Source organism: Alosa sapidissima, chromosome 20 (assembly GCF_018492685.1).
Source record: "Alosa sapidissima isolate fAloSap1 chromosome 20, fAloSap1.pri, whole genome shotgun sequence".
NCBI classification, from domain to species: Eukaryota; Metazoa; Chordata; class Actinopteri; order Clupeiformes; family Clupeidae; genus Alosa; species Alosa sapidissima.
The window spans coordinates 22,442,446-22,469,602 of NC_055976.1; the positions used below are offsets into that span (position 1 = coordinate 22,442,446).

The 27,157-nt window shown below is 44.1% G+C and overlaps 2 protein-coding genes across 4 annotated transcripts; both read right to left on the minus strand.

Moving 5' to 3' along the window:
- Nucleotides 1-35: 35 nt before the first annotated feature.
- Nucleotides 36-20,845, minus strand: nsd1a (nuclear receptor binding SET domain protein 1a). Of its 3 annotated transcripts, XM_042074041.1 has the most exons (24): nucleotides 20,717-20,790; nucleotides 19,953-19,996; nucleotides 17,843-18,681; nucleotides 17,470-17,611; nucleotides 16,948-17,120; nucleotides 14,261-16,127; nucleotides 14,035-14,150; nucleotides 13,561-13,864; nucleotides 13,335-13,426; nucleotides 12,981-13,038; nucleotides 12,549-12,733; nucleotides 11,582-11,713; nucleotides 11,306-11,429; nucleotides 9,963-10,163; nucleotides 9,245-9,424; nucleotides 8,653-8,809; nucleotides 7,555-7,760; nucleotides 6,899-7,011; nucleotides 6,301-6,570; nucleotides 5,561-5,677; nucleotides 5,148-5,289; nucleotides 4,850-4,956; nucleotides 4,379-4,571; nucleotides 36-3,960 (listed from the first exon to the last, which is right to left on the minus strand). In XM_042074041.1, exons 3-24 carry the CDS (start codon nucleotides 18,662-18,664, stop codon nucleotides 3,023-3,025), a joined length of 6,639 nt encoding a protein of 2,212 aa, XP_041929975.1. In that variant the 5' UTR covers nucleotides 18,665-18,681; nucleotides 19,953-19,996; nucleotides 20,717-20,790; the 3' UTR covers nucleotides 36-3,022. The 3 variants fall into 3 exon arrangements, with proteins under 3 accessions (XP_041929975.1, XP_041929976.1, XP_041929974.1); XM_042074042.1 differs by lacking the exon at nucleotides 19,953-19,996 and having other exon boundaries at nucleotides 20,717-20,845; XM_042074040.1 differs by lacking the exons at nucleotides 19,953-19,996; nucleotides 20,717-20,790 and adding an exon at nucleotides 19,335-19,862.
- Nucleotides 20,846-21,088: 243 nt separating this feature from the next.
- On the minus strand, nucleotides 21,089-23,783 carry si:ch1073-44g3.1 (UPF0461 protein C5orf24 homolog). The gene is made up of 2 exons (XM_042074076.1): nucleotides 23,507-23,783; nucleotides 21,089-22,814 (listed from the first exon to the last, which is right to left on the minus strand). The coding sequence occupies exon 2, from the start codon at nucleotides 22,809-22,811 to the stop codon at nucleotides 22,116-22,118; it is 696 nt and encodes a 231-aa protein (XP_041930010.1). The 5' UTR covers nucleotides 22,812-22,814; nucleotides 23,507-23,783; the 3' UTR covers nucleotides 21,089-22,115.
- Nucleotides 23,784-27,157: the final 3,374 nt, after the last annotated feature.

The following is a 27,157-nucleotide window of genomic DNA, read 5'->3' on the forward strand; positions in this document are numbered from 1 at the left end:
ACCCCACCCCCAACAACACACCAACAAAACAAAAAGGTGGTAGTGTCTATTGTAAAACTTTACTTATAATATTTATTATACACAGGGGGAGTGGAGTACAGTACAGTTCAGTTCAGTTCATGGGTCTTCTCACATGGCAGCAAATCCCCCATCCCCTCCCAAAATAACCCTGGAGAAAATGAGAACATTTTTTCTTACGTTCAGGAGAAAGGGCAGAAGAATGCTGAGATACAGCAGCTGACGCATCACATACACAAGAAGGATCAAAACAAACATCTGCAGAAAAAAACTAATACAAGTTACATAAATATAAAGGGACAATAAAAGTAGGAAATAAAAGGTTTGTTCATATTTCAGTATATGACCAAACAGAAGAGAGCATTCAGGACAGGTGAGGTGCCAGTGGGGAGATACTTGAAAGAACAAAACTACACTAATTTGTTTTAGGCTCACCCAAAACAACAAAACAAGTGAAGGGGTTGATTGTAAGGCCCATAGGCACCCAAAACTTGCAAAAGAAAAACACATCAGAAACATAACATAAGGTAGGCCTAAGTGACTGGAACCCAAAACATGTATTTCTAACGTCAACTGAGGGGGGAGCAAATGGCTGATGACTTTCCTGTGGTTCTCAAGTTTTTTTTATAAATTTACTTTTGAATAGAACAAAAGGCATAAAAAGTCACTAATGTTTCGTATTGCATCGTATCTGTTATGAATAACTCTTTCCACATATTCCTTGTCCCTGGGTAGAGCATTCGCACAAATTACTGCCTCAATAAAAGTGGCTGGGACTGCCCCACGAGACGTATGCTGGAGCACGGTGAGTATGCTGGCTTGGAAAGATATTGGTAAAATAATAATTAAAAAAATGTCATCAAAATCAGAGCAAACTTGGTCTTCAGTAAAAGTTATTTGTATATATTTTTGAAAAATGCATTTCATCTTGATATATTAAACTGTGGACTACAAGACGCTCATCATCCACATAATGGCATTCTGAGACATGTTTAGAGACTGCTTGAGTTTTTTTTTATTATTATTCAGTTTCCATGTAGTTGTCATGAGGGGGCAACTTTGGAAAGCTCAAACAACATTACAAGCGAGTCACAAAAAAACAAACTAAGCTTTCTCATTTCTCACTTACGTAGGGTATTGTTTGAAATGACAAGATCAAAAAAGATTTTAAAAAGAGTTTGACAAAAAAATGTCAATGTTGTTCCATTGTCTGTGCTTTGATGTCTAGGTTTAATATGAGGGGAGTTGTACATACCAAGAATTAAATTCTACTTAACGGGAATAAATCCCTCTCAATAACTCAATCACACCTTTCAAACTGACTAAAATACTATTTTAGAAAAGTCACACCTTTATAGTGATGAAGTAAACCACATTCTTAAGGCTCCATTTCGAGACTTTACAGGGACGATGACTTGAACAGAATTGTGTAGGCAAATTAGTTACTCCAATCAAATTACCTCCTCCAAATAATTACATTAAATTATAAATATTTAGTGCATTAAAATACCAATTTAAAACAAAGCAGGTATCCATGGGTCAAATAACAAGGCAGTAAAATCCTCCATTTATGCTCATTTTACAAATGTCAGCTATTTTTTTCTTTCATGAGGGTAAAAATTTCAAAGCAATTTTAAAAGGGATGTAAATTGCACCTTCTAAAATGTTCCCATTCTTTTGGTTAGTACAGGAAACTATACAAGGACTGGAGTCTGGCAATAGAAAGCTCTTTTAGGTAAACTCATCCATCATTCCATCTGCATGAAGTCTAGAGCCAGGCATTGGCCAAACACCACAACCTTTGGTTTTTACACCTTTGAAGACAGCGTAAGAATCTGCATCAAGTTATCAGTGAAGACCAAGACATTCCTGACAAAAGGGGATTACAAACATAAACATGTACAAAGCACCCTGCTCATCTACTCGTCAGATAAAAACAATGGTTCAAAAGTAAATATTTAAATGACTTTAGTTTTTCCAAATGTTTTTTTTTCCTTTCTCAATGGCATCTGGTGACTGAAAATAGTGAATGCATGTATGCCTTGCCACCTCAATCTTCCATCTTTTGCACTACTGTTTGGAGCAACGGTGAAACGTCCATGATCATTAACAGAAAAACAAGAATAACAAAACCATCTACAGGCATGCAACTGAGGTAACAGGGAGACATTAAGCCATGGAATGTTCTCACCTCCCTTGTGTTTAAGGTAAAGCACTGAATTTCGACAACAAAGTGCAATGGAGGGTACAGTTTCTTAATTTCTGAAGGGGGCAGGTGGTAATGACCAAGTAATACAATATTTCTGGAATTAAAATAATAAAAATCCCAGTGACCCATAATCCTTATTAACATGATGTACAAAATGTGGGGCTTAATTCACAGATATCTTTTTTTTTAAATGGCCACGTATTTATAGATGTATAAGAGAGATTATGTAGTATCAATGAACACCAATGACAGTGCGTTTTTGTATCACGGTGGGGTCTTTCCTGCAATGACACCTTTCAAAATGCGCTGTTGTTCTTCAAGAGAGAATGTAAACAGATTGAAGAAGGAAACGAAACCAGACAAAAACGTGAAACATGAAAAAAGCACCCGACCTATGAACATGAAAATAACTGAAGGACGTCAGAACTGAAGTCACAGCCCCATAGCACCAGTTCCAATCCCTTGCGTGGATTTTCCAAGTGGATTTGAGTTGAGAAGGCATGGTGGTACCAGTAGACCTGAAAACAACAACGACAACCAACAACAACAACAACAACAACAAAAACAGCTGGAAAAAAAAAAAAAAACACAAACACCTTTGTGCGTTCGTCCACAGACACGCCATAAGTGTTCCCTCTACGTTCTCTTCTTCGGCTGGCTGTCTCCCGGGAACGTTGAGGGAAAGTTTTGCCCAGCAGTTTGACCCTTAAGAACAGCTACCCCCCACGCCCTCCCCCTGCAGTAGCGGAGTGGGGAAATCTGACAGAGTTAAAGGGGAGAGGAGAGTGGAGGCGTTCACTTCTCTCCACCCATCACTCGTTCCCACTCCTTCCTCTCCAGCCTCTCCAGCCTCTCCACCTCCGCCAGGTCTGCGGAGTCCTCGAAGTCCTCATCCGTGGACGCGTCCGCGTCTCTGTCCCCATCCACACACTCTAAGGGGTCCTCGCAATCCTCCTCCTTCGCTGCCACCCCAACCTCCTCGTCCTCGAAGCCTAACCCCTCGTAGTCTTCGATCACCTCCAGCTCCTCCTCCTCCTCCTCCTCTTCGTCCTCCTCCTCCTCTTCATCATCATCCTCGTCATATTCCCCTTCTACCACACCCTCGATAAACTCCCGCTCCACCACCTCCTCCTCCTCTTCCTCCTCCTCCTCTTCTTCTTCATCCTCCTCCTCATCATATTCCCCCTCTACCACGCCCTCGATAACCTCGCCCTCATCCTCTGGTTCCTCCTCCTTCACCTCTTTGGGGCTCACAGGGACTGAGCCAGCGGAGGGAGACACCAGCACCCCGTCTGCTGCTGGAGTCACAAAGGGCCTGCCAGGGGTCCTATACTGGGCTATGGGGTCCCCCTTGGCAGGAGCAGGCAAAAGCTTGGAGGTGGCGGGCGTTAAGGCGGGTTGGCCCATCTTGAGCGGGCAAGGGAGGGTGGCAGCAGTGGAGGCGGAGGCGGATGCGACAGCCCCAGGTGGCATTGGGAGGGGCAGTGGCAGTCCGGCCGCGATAGCCCGTGCAGTGGCCAGGTCCGGTATGAACTCGCCGCGGATCTCGCCAGGCTCAAGCGGGTCGGGCCCACAGGGGTCATGTTCGCTGCAGGAGAGCCGGCCGTCCAGCTTGGAGATGAAGAGCATGCCTTCGCGGTGCTTGCTGCAGAAGGAGCTGGGGCACATCTCGCAGAAGGACGCCGCCTCCTGCCCGCACTCGTCACACTGGTGCCACGGGCACTCCCATCGGCCTCGAAGAAACAAACAATCAGATAAACATCGACAGATAAACATCAACAGGAACACTACGGCACCTTATTTAGTTCACTTAGCTTCTTCCAGAAGACGTGACTTGGCCTTATTCTGAGGTGTCCGAAGTTAACTGACAATGTTATTTCATTCCAACAACTCAAAGACTAGTCAGTGCAAAGACTGTGCAATTGTGTAAGTGTGACAATAGGTGCAATTGTGTAAGTGTGACGATAGGTGTAAATGTATTGCGTTGCGTTGCGTTGTGTGACAATAGGTGTAAATTTATAAATCTCTAATTTGTGTTGAGTATCCTCTGTATTCTCTGTCTCTCAACTGCCCAAAACCAAGTCTCTCCATCTCCACTAAAGGCTAATCTGATCTCGATAAGTGCTGTGGTTAAGTGCGGTGGTTTCTCACCTGCAGGTCTCTTGGAGAGGTTGAGGCAGTCTGCGTGATAGACCTTTGGGCAACCAGGCTTTTTGCAGGAGATGATCTGACCACTGTCCCCACAGTAGAAACATTCATCCTCACGCTCCTTGGTCACCTCCAGCTTATTCTTACGCTTCACTGGAAGCTTCTTCTTTTTCTTGTCCTCTCCTGGGAGCTGGTTCTGAAGAGAGAGATGGCAGAAAAAAACAAGACAACATTTGCATTTATATTTGTACTTTCAGAGTTACTGAGAGTTAATCAATGTCACCACTAATCCATTTCTGTATGTATGTATGGTCATTCGGTCTTTGTTTAACATGAAAAAGGCAATAACATAGCGATAATATCTCGGCTTCACTGAAAATGAGGACTACCCTCAAAGAACCTCCAAGAATAAATAAAGGTTGAATGAATGAATGAACGAACGAATGAACGAATAAAACAGCCTTTCATTCTGACCTTTGGTCGAACTCCCAAAAACCCACTGCAGTTTGGAGCTCCACATTTGCACACGGTCTTCCCATTCCCCAGACACTCAAGGTTGTAGTTGAAGGTGAGCTCCACGCCTACGTAAACAAACCAACAATTGAGTAAATTACAAAGGGAACTAAGAGAAGTAGACAAATATTTAATGCAATAGCCCTGTTGTTCTAGCCTGGAATGGCTACACACAGATGAGTCAGATAACTATTATTTGCCTACTCAAACAAAAGAGTGATAAAAAAAAAAAAAAAAACAATAGGCAGTTCTGGCTCACCCTTAGGGACATCTTCTAAGGCAAAAAGGCCCACTCTGGTGTCCCCATTCACAGTCCACTTCTGCGTCTCACAGTTGGGCTGGCAGCAATGATTCATGAAGCGGGCCTGGTTCCCCTTGGGCCCTGCGTCAATGATCCGGTCCTAGTAACGAGACCGAGAGAGTTAGAGAGAGAGAACCGAACCACTTCAGAAACTTACCACATGGGGGCCAGGGATCCAAATCCCATGCAACACCTACTGGTATAAAATTGGGGCTGAAAGTGAGAGTGATAAATTACATCTTAAATTAAATTAAACAAAACATCTCGAAACGTTCTCCTTCATCCAGGCACAAGGGCACTGTATCATTTGTGTTTGTGTTTTCAGTGGGAGTGTGCAGAGACAGCATGGTGATTCCTTGCGTTGCCCTCACCTTGTCCAACGTGAGCATGTAGAAGTTGCAGATGTCGTTTTCTTGAGCGTGTTTGATCCTGGCTCTGCATTCCTCCTCATCGATCACTTCACCCACATACTCGCTGACAAACGCCCCCTGGGGGAAAGAAATGACACATCAAAGAAAATGATTTTCTGGTTTTGAAAAATAAATGTGGCTTTGGTTTGAGAAAATGACTACTGAAGTATCTGCATATTTTATGGAATTTCATTTCCAACCAAGCAAAATAAATGTAACTATTTCCATCTGCTTCAGTAAAAGGCTTTTATTTTATTGCATTTCAGCAATGGTTAAGTTGATCGCTGATAGGCTGACAGGCAATTCAAGCCATACACATGTATGGCTATAGAGGTGAGCATTTTAAATGTGACCTGGAAACATAGGTCAAGGTTAGTGACAAATGGGGTCATGAGGTCAGATTACGCCCGTTAATTTTCCTGAAAAAAATAAATAATGAAAACATCCGACAGGGCAAAACAAAAATACCCCCTACTCACAAAAATGAAAAAAGAAAATTATTCTAATGCTATGCAACCACCGCCCTACCATTTTGATATTGTTATGCTAAATTCTCTTATGCTAATGTTATGCTAACATCACAAGATGCTTTTGATGTTTGTCATCTTGCATAAAACCTGGTAATACTAATGATACTTTTTGATATCAGGTCATGCTACATGGCTGTCTTTTATAATGACGTTATGCTAACATGCACCAACCTTCTTGATGTCGTTTACGCAGCGCAGGCCCCATCCACGAGAAAGTGTGCGGAAGATCTCCACATCGCAGTACTGCCTCTTGGTGAAGCTCTGGTTTTGGCAGCGTTCACCGGCCGCGCACACCTGCGGGTTGCACTCGTACATCAGCATGCGGTTGATGCACTCCGAGTCGATGCCACAAGGGTTCTCGTCTGTGGCCTTGCAGTTGCAGCGGGGGATCTCAGAGAGGTCGGCTGTGATGATCTGGACCTTACCTATAGGCCTGTTTACCTGAGAGAAATGGATAAAGAGTAAACCGGGTATTCAGTTGTTGGAGATTACAAGATTTAATACATAAATACCCTAAGTGCAACAGATATGGAAAAAGATGGCTGACAAAGAAATGAAATTGCTATGATTCATGCTTCACATTTGTACATAGACTGTATTTTAAGATTACATGACGAAAAACGAAAGTGCAGAAACTAAGTCATTGGTGATTCATAGCAGTTTCCACAAATGTGAATCCACTTGCGCAGATTAATAATTTCCATTAGCATCGCCATCAACATCAGGTTTCTCCACATGCGGGGACTGTGCTGCATGTCAGGGGCAGTACCTTTATGTGCCTGTAGGGCGGCGGTTTCTTGTCATTCCTCCTGTCCTCCTGCAGTTGCCTCATCTCTTTCTCCGCCTGCAACTCGCGGAACCTCTCGGCTGCCTCCTGCAAAGCTGTGGTAGAACTCCCCCCCCACCACACACACACACACACACACACACACACACAGAGAGAGAGAGAATTTGGATAGATGCCCATAACATTCTTAATGACCACCATAACAGCCTTAATATAGAAGCAATGTTCTCTCCAGTGAGCTCCAAGCCCACCCAGGCCTGATGACTTCAGATGGAGACTTTTGGAGCTTTAAAATAGAGCAGCAGCATGCTGAGACCAAAATGGCGCATATTGGGTCTACCAGGATGCCTGTGTCAACAAATAATGACTCTACAAACTTGCCACACAGGGACACTAAAGAAATTGTGCCCTGTTAAGTACTCAAATGGCAAATTATGACAATTAATGTTATAAATCATAGTACATCAGAGAATAAGTAAAGTAAAAAAGCATTTATCCAAAGCATCCCCGCAAAGCTCGCAATGGCAGGTTAAGAATGAAAAAAAAAAAAAAAACAGGCAAATCGATCATCAGGTGGCGTTTCTAACGCTGCTCAAACACACCTGCCATTACCCATCATGATCATGGAGAGCACCTACCTTTCTTGTAGATGGCGTCCGCCCCCTTTCCCATCTTCTCCTTGTTGTTGGCGTCGCCCTCCATATAAGGGAACACCCGGGCCTGATACGTCCACACGTAATCCTTGGAGCCGAAGAAATGCACAGGAAACTCGCCCACCTCGTGCTTCATTCGCAGGATGTTTTCCGGAACGTTCCGAGGATGACTGACCTCCGCCGGCCACCATCTGATGAGAAGTCAGATTATTGTCAACAGAGCGGCTAGAAAAGGTGTAATGCCAATGTAGATGGAACTTAGCAGCAGCATCTACAATCTGATAGCACCTCTTCTCACCGGAGATAAAGGTATTTTATACTGTGCATGGAGCATGAGAGTTAAGACAATCCTCTCCAACACTCTCTTTGCAGCCAATCAAAATAACGACAAGTACTTTATAACTCCTTTGTAATGCGATATTACTTTATAACTACTTTGTAATGCAATATGTAAGGGATAACGGCCGACGAGGTGTCCTGTTATACGGAATTAATGGACAAGGGCGAGGGGCAAAAAACTCCCCGATGCGCAGCGGAGTTGCCTCTGCCCGAGTCCATTAATTCCGTATAACTGGACACACCTCGAAGGCCGTTACCCCGATTATCACCCGGTTGCCACTGTAAAGCAAAGGAAACACGCGGTTCCGTTTAAAAAGAAGCTCACTAGTTCAGCTTGTTCTACAACTTTCGTTGGCCCTATAACAGCAATAGCATGGACAGTTAGCTTGTTTACAGTTGATTCCATTGTTGCGAAGCCTGCAACCAAAAATTCTAGAGCGCTGCAACCGTCGTCCTACTATGGTTGTTATAGTTACCATTCATAAGCATTGATATGGAACGGTGTCCTGTTATTCAGAATTAATAGCCACCCCACCAGCCAATCAGAAAAGAGTATTTCTTCTCACCGGGTGATCATACTTTATAAATCCTTAGTAATATGATATTACTTTATAACTTCTTAATGTTGCAATATTTTATCTGAAGGAATGTACAACTCTGCTATGACTAGAAAAATGACCATGGACATTGGATGCAGAGGTTCATCAACTGACTGTTTTTCCCTGAGATGCCAATATTCCTCACCTGTACCGACCCACTTTGACCCACAGGATGTCCTTGAAGTGGGGCTTCTTCCCGGCCCGGCAATCATTGCAGAACCAGCTCCCTTTGGGCATGTCGATGTTCAGACACTCGCGGTGGAAGGCAGCAGGACACGACTCACAGCATAGCAGACTACCTCCTGCATGTACAACACAGTGCAGCTGTTAAATGACTCACACCCCTGCATGTTGCACACAGCACACAACACAGTTATGTCCATACTGGGTCAACAGCTGGAGCAGGTGATGGCTACTTCAGTTTGTTGTCAGCTTATGAAAACAGTCAAAAGTGCAAATACAGCCTGAAGACCCAAACATTAGAACCGTATGCTGCTATCTTATGCAATTCAAATAAGAAAATGCAAGTAAATAAATAAGTGATGCTCATGTTTATCATTCTATGTGATTACAAAACACATTTTCAAAGCATTATATAATAAAAGCAGAGGTGCTTGCCCAAAATATGTCAGTAAAATATCTGAATGTCATTATATGCTTGTTGTGTTTATGAATTTATATTGAATTCACTTCACTATCTTTTTAAAAATAATACGTCAAAATAGCAAACAACTGACCCTCGGAGCACACGAAGCACCAGCTGACGTTGATGTGTTCATGGTTTCGACAGCCCTTGCGTGCCGTGAAGTGGTTAGGGCACAGGAAGCTGTTATTGGCCAGGGGGACGCTGCCAGCAGCCATGCAGTAGTCGTTGGCGTGGTACGCCACAGGACAGCGGACGCAACGAGTCAGACGACCTGTAGAAGGAGAGAGAGAGGGAGGGGGGGAGAGAGAGAGAGAGAGAAAAAAGACAGGAGATTATGTTCTGCTAATTTGCACTTGACTATGTGTCCTACTTTGAATGAATTCTGTGCCTGTATGCTGAATAATGTTTGTTTGTGTACATCCGAAACAGTCTGAGGTGGAGATCACAAAAAGATTTCAATAAAAAAATACTGAAAATATATATAATATTCTACATCCTATCATATTCTTTCCTATGATCCAATTTTAGGGGGAATCCTGCTCATCACACAGACTACTCCAGCACTTCTCTGTTCATCAAACACGACATCCTGTATAATCCCAACATATCCAATCATGTCCACATCCAAAGGGGATGTTTCTTTAACTTCCTCAAATCCGGATGTGGTGGAGCAACAATAACATCACCACCTGCGAGTCTACGTCGCTTTGGATAAAAGTGTCTGCTAAATAACAAATCGACTTTAACTTTAACTCCTGTTTTTCAGTCGGAGCCAAGCAGGGCCTCTCGTCTCTGTGCACGTCACCCACCTTTGGAGCTGCTGGGGTTTGTGGGGTTGGTGACGTAGCAGGCCAGGCAGACGTGCAGGGAGCAGCGGAAGCCGCGGCTCTGGGGAACGGTGGGGCTGTGCTTCAGGATGCAGTCCATGTGGTAGAACTTCCCACACACCGGGATCTGGCAGCGCTTCACGTCTCGCCCCGCCGTCTTGCACACGAAACAGGTGTGCACACCTGAGGAGGACCGAACAGTAGTGTGCACACACACACACACACACACACACACACACACACACACACACACACACACACACACATATATATATATAGAAATATTGTTTAGAGTGGAAGACTATAATAAACCAAAATCAAAACAAGATCGCAAGATTGCAAAAAATATGGCAACATATAGACCTTGTGGCTGAAATTGTTGGTACCCCTCCACGAAAAAAAAAAAAGAAAAACCCTCATTTTTCTTTTAAATTAATTGAAAACTACTCAGCATTTCGTGTTTTGCATGTTTATTTCATGTTTAGGTCTTTTAGGTCTGGACTCAGAACAGTCCACTATTGGCTTCTTATCAGGCCAGAACTTCAGAACAGTCCACTATTGGCTTCTTATCAGGCCGGAACTTCAGAACAGTCCACTATTGGCTTCTTATCAGGCCGGAACTTCAGAACAGTCCACTATTGGCTTCTTATCAGGCCGGAACTTCAGAACAGTCCACTATTGGCTTCTTACCCATTCTTGGGTGCTTTTAGCTGTGTGTGTGTGTGTGTGCGCGTCATTATCCTGTTGGAAGACCCAAAGGCTGCAGCTGAGAGGCTGGAGTTTGTGAACAAGGCTGTATGTTTCACTCCAGAATGCCTTGTGATCTTGTCATTTCATTGGGCCCTGCGCAGACCCAAGGCACCCTGGGCTAGATGGAGCAAAGCAGCATTTTAAATAGGTATGGTGTTCTTTTCCTGGCCACTCTGAACACAGAGATGATGGGAGCTTCCAAAAAGCACCAGTTTTGTCTCAGTCTAAAGGGCATTTCTTCTGAAGGGTTGACTTGACAATATGCCATTTAGCCAATTCCAGTCTGGCTCTTTTTCTTTTTAAATATTTTTTCCAAAGAGCCACATGTCCAAAAAGTGATAGATGGCATGATCAGTCATTCAGCCATGACTGTTATAACTTTATGGATGGCTCTCATGAGTCTCAGAATGCAACAAAAGCAGCTAGACCAGAGGGGCCTGAACAGTAGCACCTGACAACAGCCCATATATCCAATAGACAGCTGAGAGAGAGAGACAGACAGACAGAGAGACAGAGAGAAGGAAGAAGAGACAGACAGACAGACAGACAGACACAGACAGAGAGAGAGGACACACCTGTGGTACACTCCTTGCAGACGAACTTTCCTTTGGGGGTTTCGGTGAGGCCGATGCACTCGACATGGAAGGCCCCACAGCACTGGCCCTCACACAGCAGCAGCTCCCCAGTCTTCTCACACACCTGACAACGGAGGAGCCGAGCTCAGTTAGCAGGCTGCTAGCACAGCATCTCACGCTCATGCTCACTCTTTAAACGGTAGCACACAAAATTAAGAAGTGCATCTGTTCTGCTGACAGCTCACTGCGTGAAAACAGACGATGACGGCTCCTCACCTGACACACATTCTCCTTCAGTGAGGCTGCGCCCCCTTTCTCCATCGAGGGCTTCTTGCCGGACAAGCCCAAGTCATTGGGCAGCAAATCATGGGGCGAGGACAGGCTTCCATCATGACATGAGACTATGGACTGGACAGTGGGGAAGAGGTAGAATGTTACTAATGGTGCTGCTACTTGCATTCTCATTCAGAACATTTCAGACATTTACACATTCAGTTCACAGCTATTGTTAACCCAACAAATAATAGTTTGATAGACTAATTCCAGCAGCATAGACATGTGAAACTTATGTACAAACGGGAAGTGTTTTGACCACAGCAGGCTTACTATCTCAGATACCGCAACCGCGTTCACCCCTTTCAAACTAATGCCTGTAGGCATACAGCCACACATCTAAATGTTAGGAGCTCTTTGTATGGTTGTTTTTTTTTGGAGAATTACAGTCAGATCAGACAGAGCCACATCTGTGACATGATACTGTATTATCAAGCAAAATATTAAAATACAAGAAAGAATTTGTGAATTTAAAATGTAACATAAACATGTCTAAAACACATCTATAACCTATAATCACATATGATTAACATACAGAATCCCATAAAGGCAATGGAAAGTTAGTATGTCCCCAATATGACACTATGAACTTGCAATGGCTGACTACATGACCTTGGATGAGTGCAAGGTCATTTAAAAAGTGGGTCAGTATATCATTAGGTTACCTAGGTCCATATTCTCAGTCTCAATAATATAACGTTTAGAAACAATGGTTTAAAAAAATTACTGCAAACTGCAAATGCACAGACGAGTAATATTTTATTTAGAAGCACGTGTGGACTTGTATGTCATGTAATAGCCTTAAAATAGTCTGCACAAAAAAAAAAATACTCTTGATATCAGCTAAATATAACCCAGTCACAGTAACCAACCAGAGACCAAAGTCCAGCCCACCCTGTCCCTGCCTCACCTCTGACTGTGAAGGCTCATCTCCATTCACACTGGTCTCAGCCTCCTCTTTTGTCCTATCCAGGCTTCCATCCTCTCCTTCTTTAACACTGATTGGGGCCGGGGGAGTCTGCTGCTGGACAGGTGAGGCGGTCATTGCCCCTGCGTCATTGCTTGCTTCGCTCTCCGATGGTGGTGGACACATTGCTGGGGATGGGAAACAAATGAGTCAAATCCAAACAGCCTAGACAGAGGCTCAGCCCTAATATGGTGCGAATTTGGCATATGCATGCCTGCTCCACACTTAACTGCTAAAAGCATAGACATAATATGTGGATGGGTGGACAAAATGTAGTATGCTCGAAACAAACTGAAGAAAAAAAAGTTCTCTTATTTCCTGCTACAAATGTTGGAATGTGGGGGGGGGGTGAAACTTCAATGCGTCTCTCCTCACCTGCTGAGGGAGAAGGGCTTGGCAGAGTGGGCGCAGATAGTTCTTTCTTCATAGGCTTCTGAAAATAATAAGAAAGAAAACTTGGTTACATAGATGACCTACTTTAGCAGCTATGCAAAGGGATCATTTTCAGTACACTAAAATTGAGTCTAAACCTGACAGTCAAGACCTAGGCTTTTCATTCAAACCATGTCCTTGACAGAATTACACCAACATTACTTTTTTTTTTTTTTTATAGATCATGCTTTGCTTTATGTCAATATTGGGATTTGTAAATGCAGCATTCGGTACAAGTATGGTTAGCATGGGGAAGATATCCATCCCTGAGCCTTGATATCCTGCTCTTGAGCTTACCTTCTTCTTCAGGTTTCTGTTGGGTTCCTCCTCAATGACACATTCTAGAACTTTGTGAGAAGGCTTCCTTGGTCTCTTTCGTTCTGAGAAAGCTAAAGAAATCACCAACAATTAATCAATAAATCACTCAACTCAATAAACGAGTGAATAAATAGAGAACCTTCCATAACAAGTCGTTCCCCTCATTTAAACACAAACACACACATACAGACTAAACCAGACTTACATGTGTCTGTGTGCCCCAGAGTCTCTCCTTCTGCTATACTCAATGAAGGACCCTCCTGGGGAGGGTTTGAGGAGGCCATACCAGAGAGCGTTCCCTCGGTCGGCTGGTGTTGATGATGAACAGGTTGAAGATGAGGAGGGGAAGGAGGATGATGATGATGATGATGATGATGGTAATGCTCAGATGCTGAGGAAGTCTTAGACTGCTCTCCATTTGGGGACATCTGCTTGTCTCCTACTGGTCGTAGGTGTTGAGGAGTCGCCTCTTCAGGGGACCGTCCACTTGTGTCGCCTGAGCCCATCCCCTACAAAACACACGGCAGGCATGCTAACTAACGCGCTAACATACAGGGTTGGCATGGCAGTCGATTTCAAACAGCTTTATGTGTTTTTTAACTTGCTTGAAGAGTATTGCACGTATTTATGTGTATGTATTTATGAATTAAGTCATGAACAAAAAGCATAGTCATGTTACCAATCTAAGTGTCTCTAGGGTTTTCTTTGTTTTCTTCTTTGGGCAGAAAATCTGTTCATAGTCCTCATTCCACTCCAGAAGTCGTTTACTGGGTTTCCGAAGCCTCTTGTTCGGTTCTGTGGACAAACAACAAAATCCACACAACATTATTTTTTACTGAGTTTTCACCTTGATATACAAAATACAAAACGACTGCCCTTACCTTTAAAACAAATGTGAACCTTACCTAAGCCTTCTTTCTTTTCACCCACGTCTTGGTTGCTATGGTGGCCGTCTTTGAAGAGTCCATTAACCTCTGAGGGCGCTTTTGCGGAGTTCTGCTGTGCCGAATGACCCTGATCACCCTCTTTGGACTTCGCAACATCCCTTGTGGTGCCCGATTCGAACGTCTGCCATCGTTTCTTGGGAGCGAATTTGGGGAAAGTGTAGGAACTGGGGAGGTCTTCCGCGGGTGGCAATCCCATTTCAAGTGCATCCAAATCTGCCGCGGACGAGTGCTGCTGCTGCTGTTGCTTCTGCGTGTTCAGTGTTTTGCTAAAGAGTGCTGTGTGGGACGCCGCCGGAACATTCTTTCCTTCACTTCTCGGCGCGTCCTTTTTCGTGCTGGACTTCGACTTTGTCTTGCTAGGTCTGGCGTGGGAGGCCTTTGGCGTCGGCGACTTCACGCACTTAACGCCGTTCTGCACTTTGGTCCCGTGCGTGGTGGCAGCGGAGGAGGAGGAGGTGTCCGTCTCGCGGAGGCTGCTCTCCGACGGCTCGTCTCCAGACGCCCCGGGGATGAGGGATGGCTCCTCCTTGATGAGCGAGGACGAGGGAGGTGGGGGCAAGGTGAGAGGCTTGCCCTCCTTCTCTCTAGTGTCGTGCAGGTCCTTCAGTAGCATCAGGAAGGTGCTGAAGTGGTAACCGGAGGACTTGCCCGACTCGCACTCGTCTTTCAGGGGCGACTTGACATGGAGGTCTTTGCTGTCCGGCGGAGACTCTGAGGGCGACAGACATGGGGATGGGAAGGAGGTGGAGGATATGTCGGACATAATGTTCTCCTGTTTCACTTGAACGGAACCCACAGAGGAATGGTCAGTGGAGGCCTCCGACTTCACAAGAGCTCCGTTGCAGACGTGGTTCTTGTCCGATTTGCTGCTCGCGAACTTGCGGAACGGGGATGTCGGAGGACTGCGGGCAGGCGGGGAGAAGGTCAAGCGGGCCGATTCGGAGTCGGCGTCGGGCACCAGCTTGGACTGCCAGCGCCTCTCCAAGATGTCCGCCAGGTCCCGATGGGGCGAGAGGCCCTCCTCTGCTGGAACTGACCGTGCCTCCTCGCTCTCCTCGCTGGCTCGCAACGCTCGCGTCATCAGGCCACTGCTGGCCGGGAGGTGATGAGAGTGCAGGTTCACCACGTTGTCCGGGGAGCCGGACGCGTTGCTCGCCTTCTTCTTCTGGAGCGCCAAGTTTGCCGCCCGCTCCTTGTTGGCCAGCTGTTTGATGGCCAAGTCTGCCACGACGGACGATATGCTCTTGGAATTCCTCTCTCGTTTGTCTTTTCCCGTCTTCTTCACTATGGGGGTCACCGGCATTACATCTTTCCCCAGAACCTTCTTGGGCATCGGCTGCTGCTGCGGCTGCTCCTGCTCCTCAGGGCGTTTAGGGCATAGAATCCTGGGCACTGTATCAATATCAAAGTAACAATCTCTGGTATCTTTCTTGGGTAAATCTGACACCGTGGGATTATCAAAGACCTCCGTTTTGTCCTCTGCGCAGCTCGACAACGTCTTATGCGTTTCCTTGATGTTGGTAAAGGTTTTATACAACATGGCCATTTTCTTTTTACTGGGAGTTTTTTTCCTGCTTTCTTTCGTCAGGGGCGGGCTCCTCATGGGTTGGTCATTTCCGTTGGAGAACAGGGGGCTTAGAGGGGAGGCTGCGGGGAAAACCGCTGAGCAGGAGGGCGAGTCCGATGCCCTCTCGTCAGCCACAGGCGTGGACGCATCCCTTTCCCACACGGAGGTCACAAGCAAGCCGTTCTTCGGGACCACCGGAAGGTGGGCCTCCGCTTCCCTCACGCTGGCTTTCCACGAGTCCATGAGGCGTTTTGGTATCTGCAGAGGATTAAGAGCATGCAGAGGATGCTAACACTGATGAGCGATGCTAATTCTCTCTCTGATATAACATAGAAAAGCATGAATTGTCCATCCATTCATGAACATTATGTACAGTTAGGGACCAGTACTGTGGGAAAAGGCCCAGGACAGACGTCATCATGATCGTGTCGCAACAACCCCAAAGCACCTAACATTTACCTTGTTCATTGAATTATGCACTCTGTTTATGATGTGTTTGCATGCTTACTTTAAAGCAGGTATTTGCATTTATATCTTCTCAAACTATATCCTTAACCTAACTCTGTGGCTGTACTATCTATTGTATAAGTATATATACTCTTTTGATCCCGTGAGGGAAATTTGGTCTCTGCATTTATCCCAATCCGTGAATTAGTGAAACACACTGCGCACAGTGAACACACAGTGAGGTGAAGCACACACTAATCCCGGCGAGCTGCCTGCAACAACAGTGGCACTCGGGGAGCAGTGAGGGGTTAGGTGCCTTGCTCAAGGGCACTTCAGCCGTGGCCTACCAGTCGGGTTCGAACCGGCAACCCTCCGGTTACAAGTCCGAAGCACTAACCAGTAGGCCACGGCTGCACTTCACTACTAGCTCTATGGCACTACGGCCATACCATAAGATTTAAAATAGGGAAAATTCAATGGACAGATCCTTCAGAATAATCTGCGACAACAACTCATCCTTTTCCAATAGAAGCTATTTTCCCCAAAAGTCAAACTCGATTTAGACAAAGACCCTTTTACATGTATACGAAACACAGTGCGAAAGAGCATGTGGTGACCACCTATGTCTTACCGTGTATTTGTAGTCTTTCTCCTTCTGCCTTCCTCTTCGTCTGAGCACGGGGAGATTTTCAAACTGATGCCCCCCCTCAAAGGGATACGTGGCTTTCCCGGGGACCCAAGCCCTGTCCACAATCTCTCCAAAAGTCTTGAGGAAATAGAGCCGGCAGGGCCGCCGGCTGGGTTCTGACAAACCAAAGAAACATTTAGTTTAGAGACAGACAAGTGTGGGCACACTACTGTAACAACACCACAGAGTGACCAATAGGTCAACTTAGGCAAGAATCATAAAATATACTGTAATTTCCTGTGTGTTAGCCGCATTGTGTATAAGACAGTGTTTTATGCAAGTTAAAAAAACATATTAACTGCCCCCTTGTATTAACCTCATAGCTGAAGAAATGTTGCGAAATCAATGTATAAATTGATGCATCTATTTAGAGCTGAGGTCATTTGTGCCCAGTTCTTCTCATGATACAGGCCTATACAGCTAATGGTCATTGTTACCAGTGTGCTACAATATAATAATAACAACCTTTCATTCGTGTGTGGATTCCATTTGGTGAGTCACAGGTTACTTGGCAGGGCCACCAGGGTCTCCGGTTGAACTTGGCCCAAACAACATCACCCTCTGCATACTTTATGCCAGGCAGCGGCTTCTTCTTCGGACTACTTGACTAAAATAAACAAACAAAATGCATACGACCAGTAAAACTAAACACTACAAGCATTATTGTTTTTCTAATTGAATTGAGGAAAAAACAATGTGAGCATCAAGAGGTGGGAAAGATGAGCCCTTTGTTTCTTTGTTTTGTTTTGTTACTGATGTGCTAAAAATAAACAAGGTTGGCAGTATGAGCAAGATTTACAAGATTTAATTTACAAAAGTAAATTAATAAATGGCTTACGTTTGAATAGGAACCATTGGGCGAGAACCCGTAACCTAACGAAGCCATGTTCTCCGTACTGGGCAGGTCACAGTCACTGTCAGAGAACTCATCCATACTGTCCAAATCCACCATGTTGACGTCATCAAGGCCATGGGACATTATAGCAGGATCCGGATCAGGTATGTTTTTAGGGACCAGACTGGACACAACAGGTTCGTGCTTGTATGTGCTTGAGCTATAGCACACTTCAGGGAAGTCTCTTTTTTTACACTTGTTGGACAGCGACACCACGCTTACTTCACCGTTGCTTTGCTCATAATCATCATCATCATCATCTTCTTCATCGTCGTCGTCTTCATCCTTGCTGTCAAATAAGGTAGACTCGAAATGCAAGTAGCCGTTTGGAATAGGGGGAGAGTGTTCCAAGCTGTCTGAGCTTAGAGGTGAAAAACCATTCTTATCCAACTCCCGTGGGTTTGTATCACTATTACTGGGAGACAGTGGTGTGTGAACGAGTCCGCTCCCAAAGTCAGTGGCACCCAAGGGACTGTGCCTGTGCAAGTGATTGCGGCCATGGAAGTCCTTTTCCTGCAAACTCAGGTCAGGTCTGTTCACCATGGTTGTGAGGTCCTGTAGGCGTCTCAGAGGACTGTAGCAGGAGGAAGGGTTTTTCTGCTGATTGTATGGATACTGTGATGTCTGCTTGAAGGCCGTCTTCGACAGCCGAGCAGGTGAGCGGCCTGCTCCACTCTTGAAGGGTCCACCCGAGGTATGGAGTTCCTGCGAGGTGGAATGACAGGGAGAGCCATCCCTCACTGCCACTTTACAGGATTTATTCATGTTGTCATGACTCCATCCTATTATAACAGAGAGAGAGAGAGAGAATAACTTGCAGACTTAGAACTGGCTCATTCAATTGTGACCTAGGGTTAGATCCAGAACTGCAAGAAGATTGATACGATAATAAAGACACAATACTTAGAGAGCCTGTGTAGATGTTTCAGATCATTAACAAAACAGCCTTTGCTACTTCTGTTATGGCGTGCTACCTGCGGTAAATGGCTTCAAACCCCTTTGTGACACTTAGAAATACACGATTTGTCAGAAATAGGTTGACAAAGAAACGTTTTCGACCAAAACCAGCCCCGACCGTGCTCAGGCGTAGCCTAATTAGCCGACATGGACTGGCAACCTCTGGCCAGGCCGTCAAGACAGTGTGGCAGACAGATTTACCTAAAAATACCGTCGTGCAGCGATTCCATGCAGTATAAACATCGCCTTGACGTGTAACATATTTCCGTAACAATTGTTCACCTGTCGATGGCTCTTAAAATATCAATGATCTAAACAGTGAGCTTGAGTCTTCAAGCTACACCGTGCCATCAACACTAAAGCTGCTGCTAGTTCCCATATGCAGACAAACCGACAGCTCGCTAGTCACCCCTATATGAAAGGACGATAGGAAATACAGCTAATACCACTAGAATATAAAAAGTCGCCGGAATCTTACCATTTAAGGGTCGGTCACAACAAAACCACTCGAGAGCATTTCAAATTACGATATGTAGCGTTTGTTTTTTTCAATTTGTGAAAGCGGATCTGCAAAATCCCAGTACCAACTCTAGTAGGCCCAGGCTCAGCACTCATTCTTTCCCCTCTATCGCCTCATCGGCGGCGGTCCCTTCAAAAATAAAAAAAATCATCCTGTGACAAAATTCTCGAAATGTCTCTCATTTCAGCGAAGTGTCTATATGTTGCAAAAGTACATGTCCTTCACGCAAGCTTCAATCAGCCCCAGATTCATTTTGAATACATGATTGTTTGCTTGCTGCCGAATGCCCCTGGTTATGTTAAAACAAGCCCTGACTGACTGTGCTGGTGAACGACCAATCGGCACAGCCACCCAACCCCCAGTCTGTGTGCACATTGGGGTACTTAACAGCCTTATGCCCCGGCAGAAACTCAGGTATAGCGTAAATTATATGTGAAGGGAAAACACGATTGCTGTTTCTTCTGTTGCTACAAAAACATTTGTGCATGACCTAGCAGAGCAATTCGCAAATTATAAGAGCGGCATTAGCCTACTCTGCCCCACTGCAGTTAACCATAACGCCATTTGTTTCCTTACCCTAACAAAGGCGTAACTTCCTCCATTTTAGGCATCCGTGCACGCTATGAAATAAAAAAAACACTCAAGTTTTAACACATACTCTTATCTGACATTCTAGACCAAATGAATCATGGAACATGGTCTGATGTAGGCTATGTAATATTTTTGAAGTGCGTGCTGTTAAAATCGGACTGTAAATGGAATACATTAACCGGTCTCCATTTACAGGCCACGACATGCTCAAATCATGTGAACTGCATGTCAACACTGGCAAAATAAAAATAAAACCGAGTGTCTCTGTTGATTTAAACGAATTGATCGTATCTTTTTTGTGTGCAAACCTAACCACAAAAGCCACACTTTGAATCAGGCACGATCCTTTGTTTGGAAGGTTAGAACGTTTAAAAGGGACTTGTTTCACTAGGGGGAAGCGTGTAGCCTAACAGGAAATAGCATCAATCCCTTAAACATAAAGAGGACATCTCATCCTCGAAAATTATATAGCGAACTATTACATAGGGCCTGTCGTAAAAATAAATCAACCAACTTAGAAATAAACACATGAGCTCATGTAAACTTGTCATAAGCAGCAAATAATGTTTTTTTTCTTATTTTCGATCGACCCTAATAGGAATAACCCCCATGAACTAGTCCAAACCTGCGGACGTAGGCCTTTCTTCTATGAAAGCACATTATCGCACAATATAGGTCGACGGCGAACGAATATCATATCAGTTTTTTCTGCAGGCCTTGTCTGTAAATGAGTGCTGTTACGAAATTACCTCGAATTGGTCAGCATTTCAGACAGAATTCTTGTGGTCGTTTGCTGTAATTTCCCTCTCCTGACAGGCCGGCTCAGTAAAAACAGGTATCACAGGCTGCCCTCTTCAAGCTGCGTTATAGAGTCTACACCTTCATTATTATGGAGATGTTCTGAATACTCTGCCATTTCGATTGTACTGTAGATTGCTAACGTTAATTACCATATGCATATCAAATAATTGTGAAATGTTTTATTATATGGATGCTATTTTACAGTACATCCAAAGAATGGCCACTGAATATGGGCGAATCAAAAGCCCTTATATTTAAATAATTTCATTAAAGCATAAAAAGACAGTGGAAATAAAATAACACATGTAAACTTGTCCATACAGGTTAGATTATTTGAGTGATATTTATTATTGGCTATTCATATGTATTTGTGTCATGACACATTTAGCAGTTTGATCATAAGATAAAAAAGAGAATGAACCAAGAGTGAAGTCACACATTTGCCATACTGGGTTTGATCAACAGTAGATTGAAAGTACACTGCAGAGACCAAATCACAAAGTATAACTTAGACAAAACATTCATATTTACATACTATTGGAAATACAACATTGTTCAACATCCATCTTTGCTTTCAACCCAATATATGTTCATTATTTCAAAAATTGCATCTTCCTCCTCAGGAATAAAATCCTCAACTAAGAACAAACCACGGTTGTATACAAATCAATATAAAGCATAGGGTAATATAAGGACATCACAAAACAACACTGTCACAAACACACAAAAGAAGAGATTAATATATGTCAATGTTTTTTTGTTCAATTCAAATGCAACTTGTGACTTGCAGAAGCTCATGATGGCTGGATCACCTGTACCTCAGGGAGTGGATAAGAGTGAGGACAGCACGGTGTATGCAGGCATACTGTGGGCTGACTTAACAAAAGGAGAATAGCATGAATGCATCCATCCCATTTCAGTCATCTGGTATGACATCAAGTGAACTGAAATTACTTACCATTATCATGTACTGAAAAAGTGAATTCATTTGACAAGGCTACCATCATGCACATTTGTACAGCAATAAAACATACATGTTGAGATAATAGGGCATGGTTATGTTCTTTGGATAAGGAGAGACAAAAGGACCGTAATGATATTACAATGAGGCATACATAGTGTTAGTGTAGGTATCAAAAAGCAGTCCTTTCCGACTCCGCACATTTTGGATGTACAAGTATCTGAAAGACACTGTCAACCCCAGCACTTGGCCATGTGCTCCCACTGACCCCCTCCCTCTCCTCCTCCTTCTCTATCCTTCCCTCGTTCTGAATAAATAGAAAAAAACTTCAAGACTCAACTCAGGCTTTGCTATCAAACACTTAAGACTCAACTCAGACTCATCTCTCAGAGGCTCGACACTTGACTCGGACTCGAGCTCAGGGTCTTCAAACTCGACCCAGACTCGAGCTCAAAGACCTGTGCACATCTCTGGTCGTTATTGTCTTTCTCTTTGACAGCGGCCTCGCTCAGTGCTCTCTTCTGCATCATGGCGTAGGGGAAAGGTGCGCCATTGCTCGTACCATACTCTAGTTTATTGAGCCGGGCCAGTGTCTTAATACTTCCGGGGGGGCGTCCCGGGCTGACCTTGTAGCCCGCGGCTTTGGTGGTGCCGAGCGGCCTCCCCGGGCTGGTCTTGAAGCCGGCCGCCCTGGTCGTGCCTGGCGGTCGCCCGGTGCTCGTGCGGTAGCCTGCGGACTTGGTGGTGCCCGAGGGCCTCCCCCGCCGGCCAGACTTACCCAGGCCCTTCTTCTTCTTGGATCCCTCTGGTGCCTCGTTGCTGCTCCTCATCCTTACCGACTGCGGGTGGAAGTCGTTGGGGTTATCCTGCATTTGGCATGACATGGGCTTGAGCATACTCTGGGGCATTGGGGGCAGGCTGCTGAGGGGCAACTGCAGGGCGGCCGAGGGCGGTGGGACTGAAGGGTAGAACTGTTTGGTCTGTGAGCTGCACAGTTCGAAATGGCTGGCAGAGTGCTGGCCCTCCTCAGACAGCCCCCCCAGACCATAGTCATTGTTGTTGTTGGCAACTTGGTGCATCATTTTCTACAGTGGCACAAGTGAAATATAGAACTGAATGAGTATTACATGCAACATGTATATTGCTGACAACTGTTAGTCAAATGTGCTTGTGAAATAGCAGCTCATTCATTAGGCTAGTGTAAGTGCAAGGGACTTTACTTTGGCGCCTATGCATGCCACTATTCTGACATCACTTCCCCCTTCCGACAGGGCACATTAAATTAACATAACACTTAACTAAATTTAACCAGCATTGAACACGTTGATCATGGCCGTTTCCTTACTGGCATGCTATGTCTTCTCTAACACTGTAGAAATGTATTGGAGAAACCGCAGCTGGGTCTACAGTATGAAGTTAATGGCTGCTGGTGCGGTCGGAATCATGTTCGAATGGCAGACTCTGTACAGTTGTTGACCGCTGCCATATCTGTCATTATTCCCCAAATCTCTCTGCATTTGTATTTTCAAAAATAAGAGCGCTACTTTCAGCTGAGCTAAAGACAGAGGCGTGTATTGCCTAATGCCAATGCATTGTAATGTCGGTTAGTGTAAGTGTTTTGTTACACCATGATGCACACGGCCAATTTACATCCAACACAGCTTGTCCAAACTAGGAACATATTTTTTAATATACAAAACATCCTAAATGTATGCAAACAATAGTGCATTTCTTTAGATATAATTGCAACAAAAAAAAGACATTAACGTTACTTTACCTCAACGGTACGCAGATAGGATCATGGAATGCAACGGGTTAAATATGAAACAGATATATCTTCCATCCTTGAAACCAAAGCATAGTCTTATTTATGCCTGCATTACGACATCCTTAGACCTCCAAAATGCTTTCCGACATCCGATTGCTCTTCGTATGGTTTATATAGTGGATATTTTTTTGCTGTAGCAGTGAGGTTTAAATCTGAGAGGCAGCCATTTTCGTAAAAAAAAATGTGATATTGTACGATGGGTCCGCGCGCATGCGCCAGTTTCTACAAGGAAATTCGTCTGTTCTTGATTAGGTGCCCAGTGAAAACGTAATCGGCTTCTGTGGACAATAAAATGCCATGTATCGCCATTCAGACAAAGGCACTTCAGATATCTTGATATTCTTGAGGCTAGGTAATAAGCAAATCACATGGAATGCTTTATCTCCTAAATTATTTAAGATATTTGAATAAACATTTAATATTTGATATATTTAATAAACATTTAATATTTGTCAAAGGTAGCCCTATGCCAGTTGAAAATCAGGCGTTCTACTAGTACGCCTATGTGGGCTACACAGAAAAAGAAAAAAAGGATCAGTCTTTTTACCCTCTTCTTAGAATTTCAGAATGGGATCCTGGTTTTGGTATTTGCTACATAGCCTACTTCAAGCCATAACTCTTGAGGTTCAAATGAGACTAGGCTACTTTAGAACTGTACAGAGGTCTTGTAAATAAATTGTGTATTTATCACACTGTTATGAAGCACTTTAACAATATGATGCTTGCAGTCAACCCATTCCTCCCCAGCCTTTACAACACATTTAATTTTTTTAATCTTTGTCAATATGTCCACATACTTGTCACCAATGCTAACAGTCATTCCTCCCAAGATCATTGGCTCCGGCTGACAAATAAGACAAGAATGTCATGTTATGATACGAAAAAAGTTTCAATGTCCACCACTGTAATGATTAAGTATATTAAGTTTCAATGTCCACCACTGTAATGATTAAGTATATTTTTACTCAGATATGGCTTCATATGCCTCCAGAACTTACTACATCATTCTAGAGTAGTTTAGATCATTACATTACAGAATTTCTGGGATCATGAAAAGATGAAAACACAGTCTGACAAAACAATTGAGGTGATTGACACCAACGAGTATCAGTATGTTCTGTTAACATTTTTCAGTGTCTGTCTAGGACAGAGGTTCTCAACTGTTTTGGTTCCAAGGACCCCTTTTGGGAGAGAACATTTTCCAAGGACCTCCTCATAACCCTAACAATTAAGCATCCCGTTTGTTTTATCTGAAGTTGTGGCCAGGTCCACTATTCCGTGTTTTCTGGCTGGTGTGTAACTTGGTCTTTTGTCAATTTTGGATTTTGCATCACTTGACGACATGGACTGCCCCAACATTTCTACACATTAGCTATAGCTGCATGATAAATAAGCCAAGAGTATAAGTATAAGTATATACTCTTTTGATCCCGTGAGGGAAATTTGGTCTCTGCATTTATCCCAATCCGTGAATTAGTGAAACACACACAGCACACAGTGAGGTGAAGCACACACTAATCCCGGCGCAGTGAGCTGCCTGCATCAACAGCGGCGCTCGGGGAGCAGTGAGGGGTTAGGTGCCTTGCTCAAGGGCACTTCAGCCGTGCCTACTGGTCGGGATTCGAACCGGCAACCCTCCAGTTACAGGTCCGAAGTGCTAACCAGTAAGGCCACAGCTGCCCCATGAAGATAAGCAGCATACTGTTTTTCAAGACCTGAGTGAAGTTTTTCAAGTTAAGTTTTCAAGACCCCATCCCCGGACCCCACTTTGAGAACCACTGGTGTAGGACACCATCCCTTATATATTGGGGCTATCAATCTATCACTGGTGGTGATGCAGTCATGTAGGCCTATCTATCAGTGAATGAAAAGCTGATACTGCATCTTAGTCTCCAACTTAGTCTCTCCCTGTTGTAGGAACCCATTAAGGGCAACCTTCAGCTCAGCGAGACTGGTCTTGCAGGGGCTAGGATGGAAAAATGAAGGTAACACAGTAATGCCTGTCTCAGTACATTTCTCTAACAACAAATATCCCAATATGGCATGAAACAAGACCAGAAACCCCTCAGCCAACAAAGCCTTCAAAGGAGCTCAAAAGCAGTCTAATTAAAACTTTATTTAAATGTGAAAGCAGACGGTTGATCATTACATTACATTACATTACATTACATTACATTTTGGCTGACGCTTTTTAACCAAAGCGACTAACAACATGGTAAACAGTAAGTTTTTAGAACAATTCTCACAATTTTAGGACAGTTTAAAAAAAACATTAGAGTACAGTAAGAATAAGTGCGTCGGTGAGTGCTGTTTTTAATAGTTACTTGTCAGTTTAAAACGGCTGGTGAGTGCTAGGATCAGTAAGACTTGTTGTAAGTGTTGCTATGAGAGTAGATGTTCTCTAAAGAGCTGGGTCTTCAAGAGAATGAAAAATGATCAGCTGTGTTCTAAAGAATGTTTGATTAAAGTGCAGCGTGTGTTGCTAACTATTTGTTTCTCAGCAAAAGCCACGACAAAACGGTAACAAATAGCCTAAATGTAAAGTCATATCATGTGGAGTTTAATTTTTCGTTTTAGCAAGTAGCCGTGTAATAAGCGGGATAATGTATATAAAACGCCGGTCATTATCGGAAAATAATTCCCTACAGGACAAAACAAGACCCCTCTGCTGGCGTGTCGTATTTTTGTATGTTGGTCTCCAGGGGCCATATCAACACATCCTATATACAATCATTTGAGGTAAAGTGCCACCTAGTTAAAAATGAAAAGGCAAAAACGAGGCATAGTAATCGCAAGTATCTTTAGCTGACAAAACTGCACAGAATTTGAAGTGTAGGATCAGTATGACACCCTCTGAATGCATGCCAAGTTTCATGGAATTCCATACATGGGGGGCCATATCAGCTACATGCACACGCACACATACTATACGCACACACACATAAACACACACACATGCATACACACGCACACACACAGCACACATGTAGGCTCACAAACACACTCGCACGCACGCACACACACACAGGCACGCACACACTCACACATAAACACACACACACACTCACACACAGAGGCACACACACATAACCCACACGCGCACACACATAAAAACACACACACATTCAGGTAAGCAGGCACACGCATACACACACACACATACCATTACCCCCCCTCCCCCCCACACACACTCACAAGCAAACCCACACACACACACAAACACAAAAACAAACACACACTCATTTACACACAAAAGTAGGGGAAGGAGTAGGAGATGGACATAAATTGACAAGCGTGATTTATTATTGTGGAGAGAATGGGCAGGACTGGGTGATCTTCATCTTTTGTACTTCATCTTGTGTTGTTATTATTGCGGAGAGAATGGGCAGGACTGGGTGATCTTCATCTTTTGTACCGCTTCTATTGCGTTTACTCGTAATCCGTTTGCGTTCTCTTGCAATCAGTTTTGCGTTCCCTCACAATACTTTTTGATTTTTCGAGGGAGTGCAAAACTATTGCGAAGGTATGCAAAAGTTATTGTGAGGGAACAAAAAACGATTGCGAGGGAACACAAAAGGAGCTCTAAAAATACACTTCCAC

Excerpts from the sequence above, each read along its gene's own strand:
- nsd1a (XM_042074042.1), bottom strand. The coding sequence starts at position 18,664 with ATGAATAAATCCTGTAAAGTGGCAGTGAGGGATGGCTCTCCCTGTCAT. Across the intron at positions 16,128-16,947 it reads AGAAAGACTACAAATACACG|ATACCAAAACGCCTCATGGA; the intron begins GTAAGACATAGG and ends AATCCTCTGCAG. Across the intron at positions 11,714-12,548 it reads ATGAGCCTTCACAGTCAGAG|TCCATAGTCTCATGTCATGA; the intron begins GTGAGGCAGGGA and ends CCCACTGTCCAG.
- si:ch1073-44g3.1 (XM_042074076.1), bottom strand. The coding sequence starts at position 22,811 with ATGATGCACCAAGTTGCCAACAACAACAATGACTATGGTCTGGGGGGG.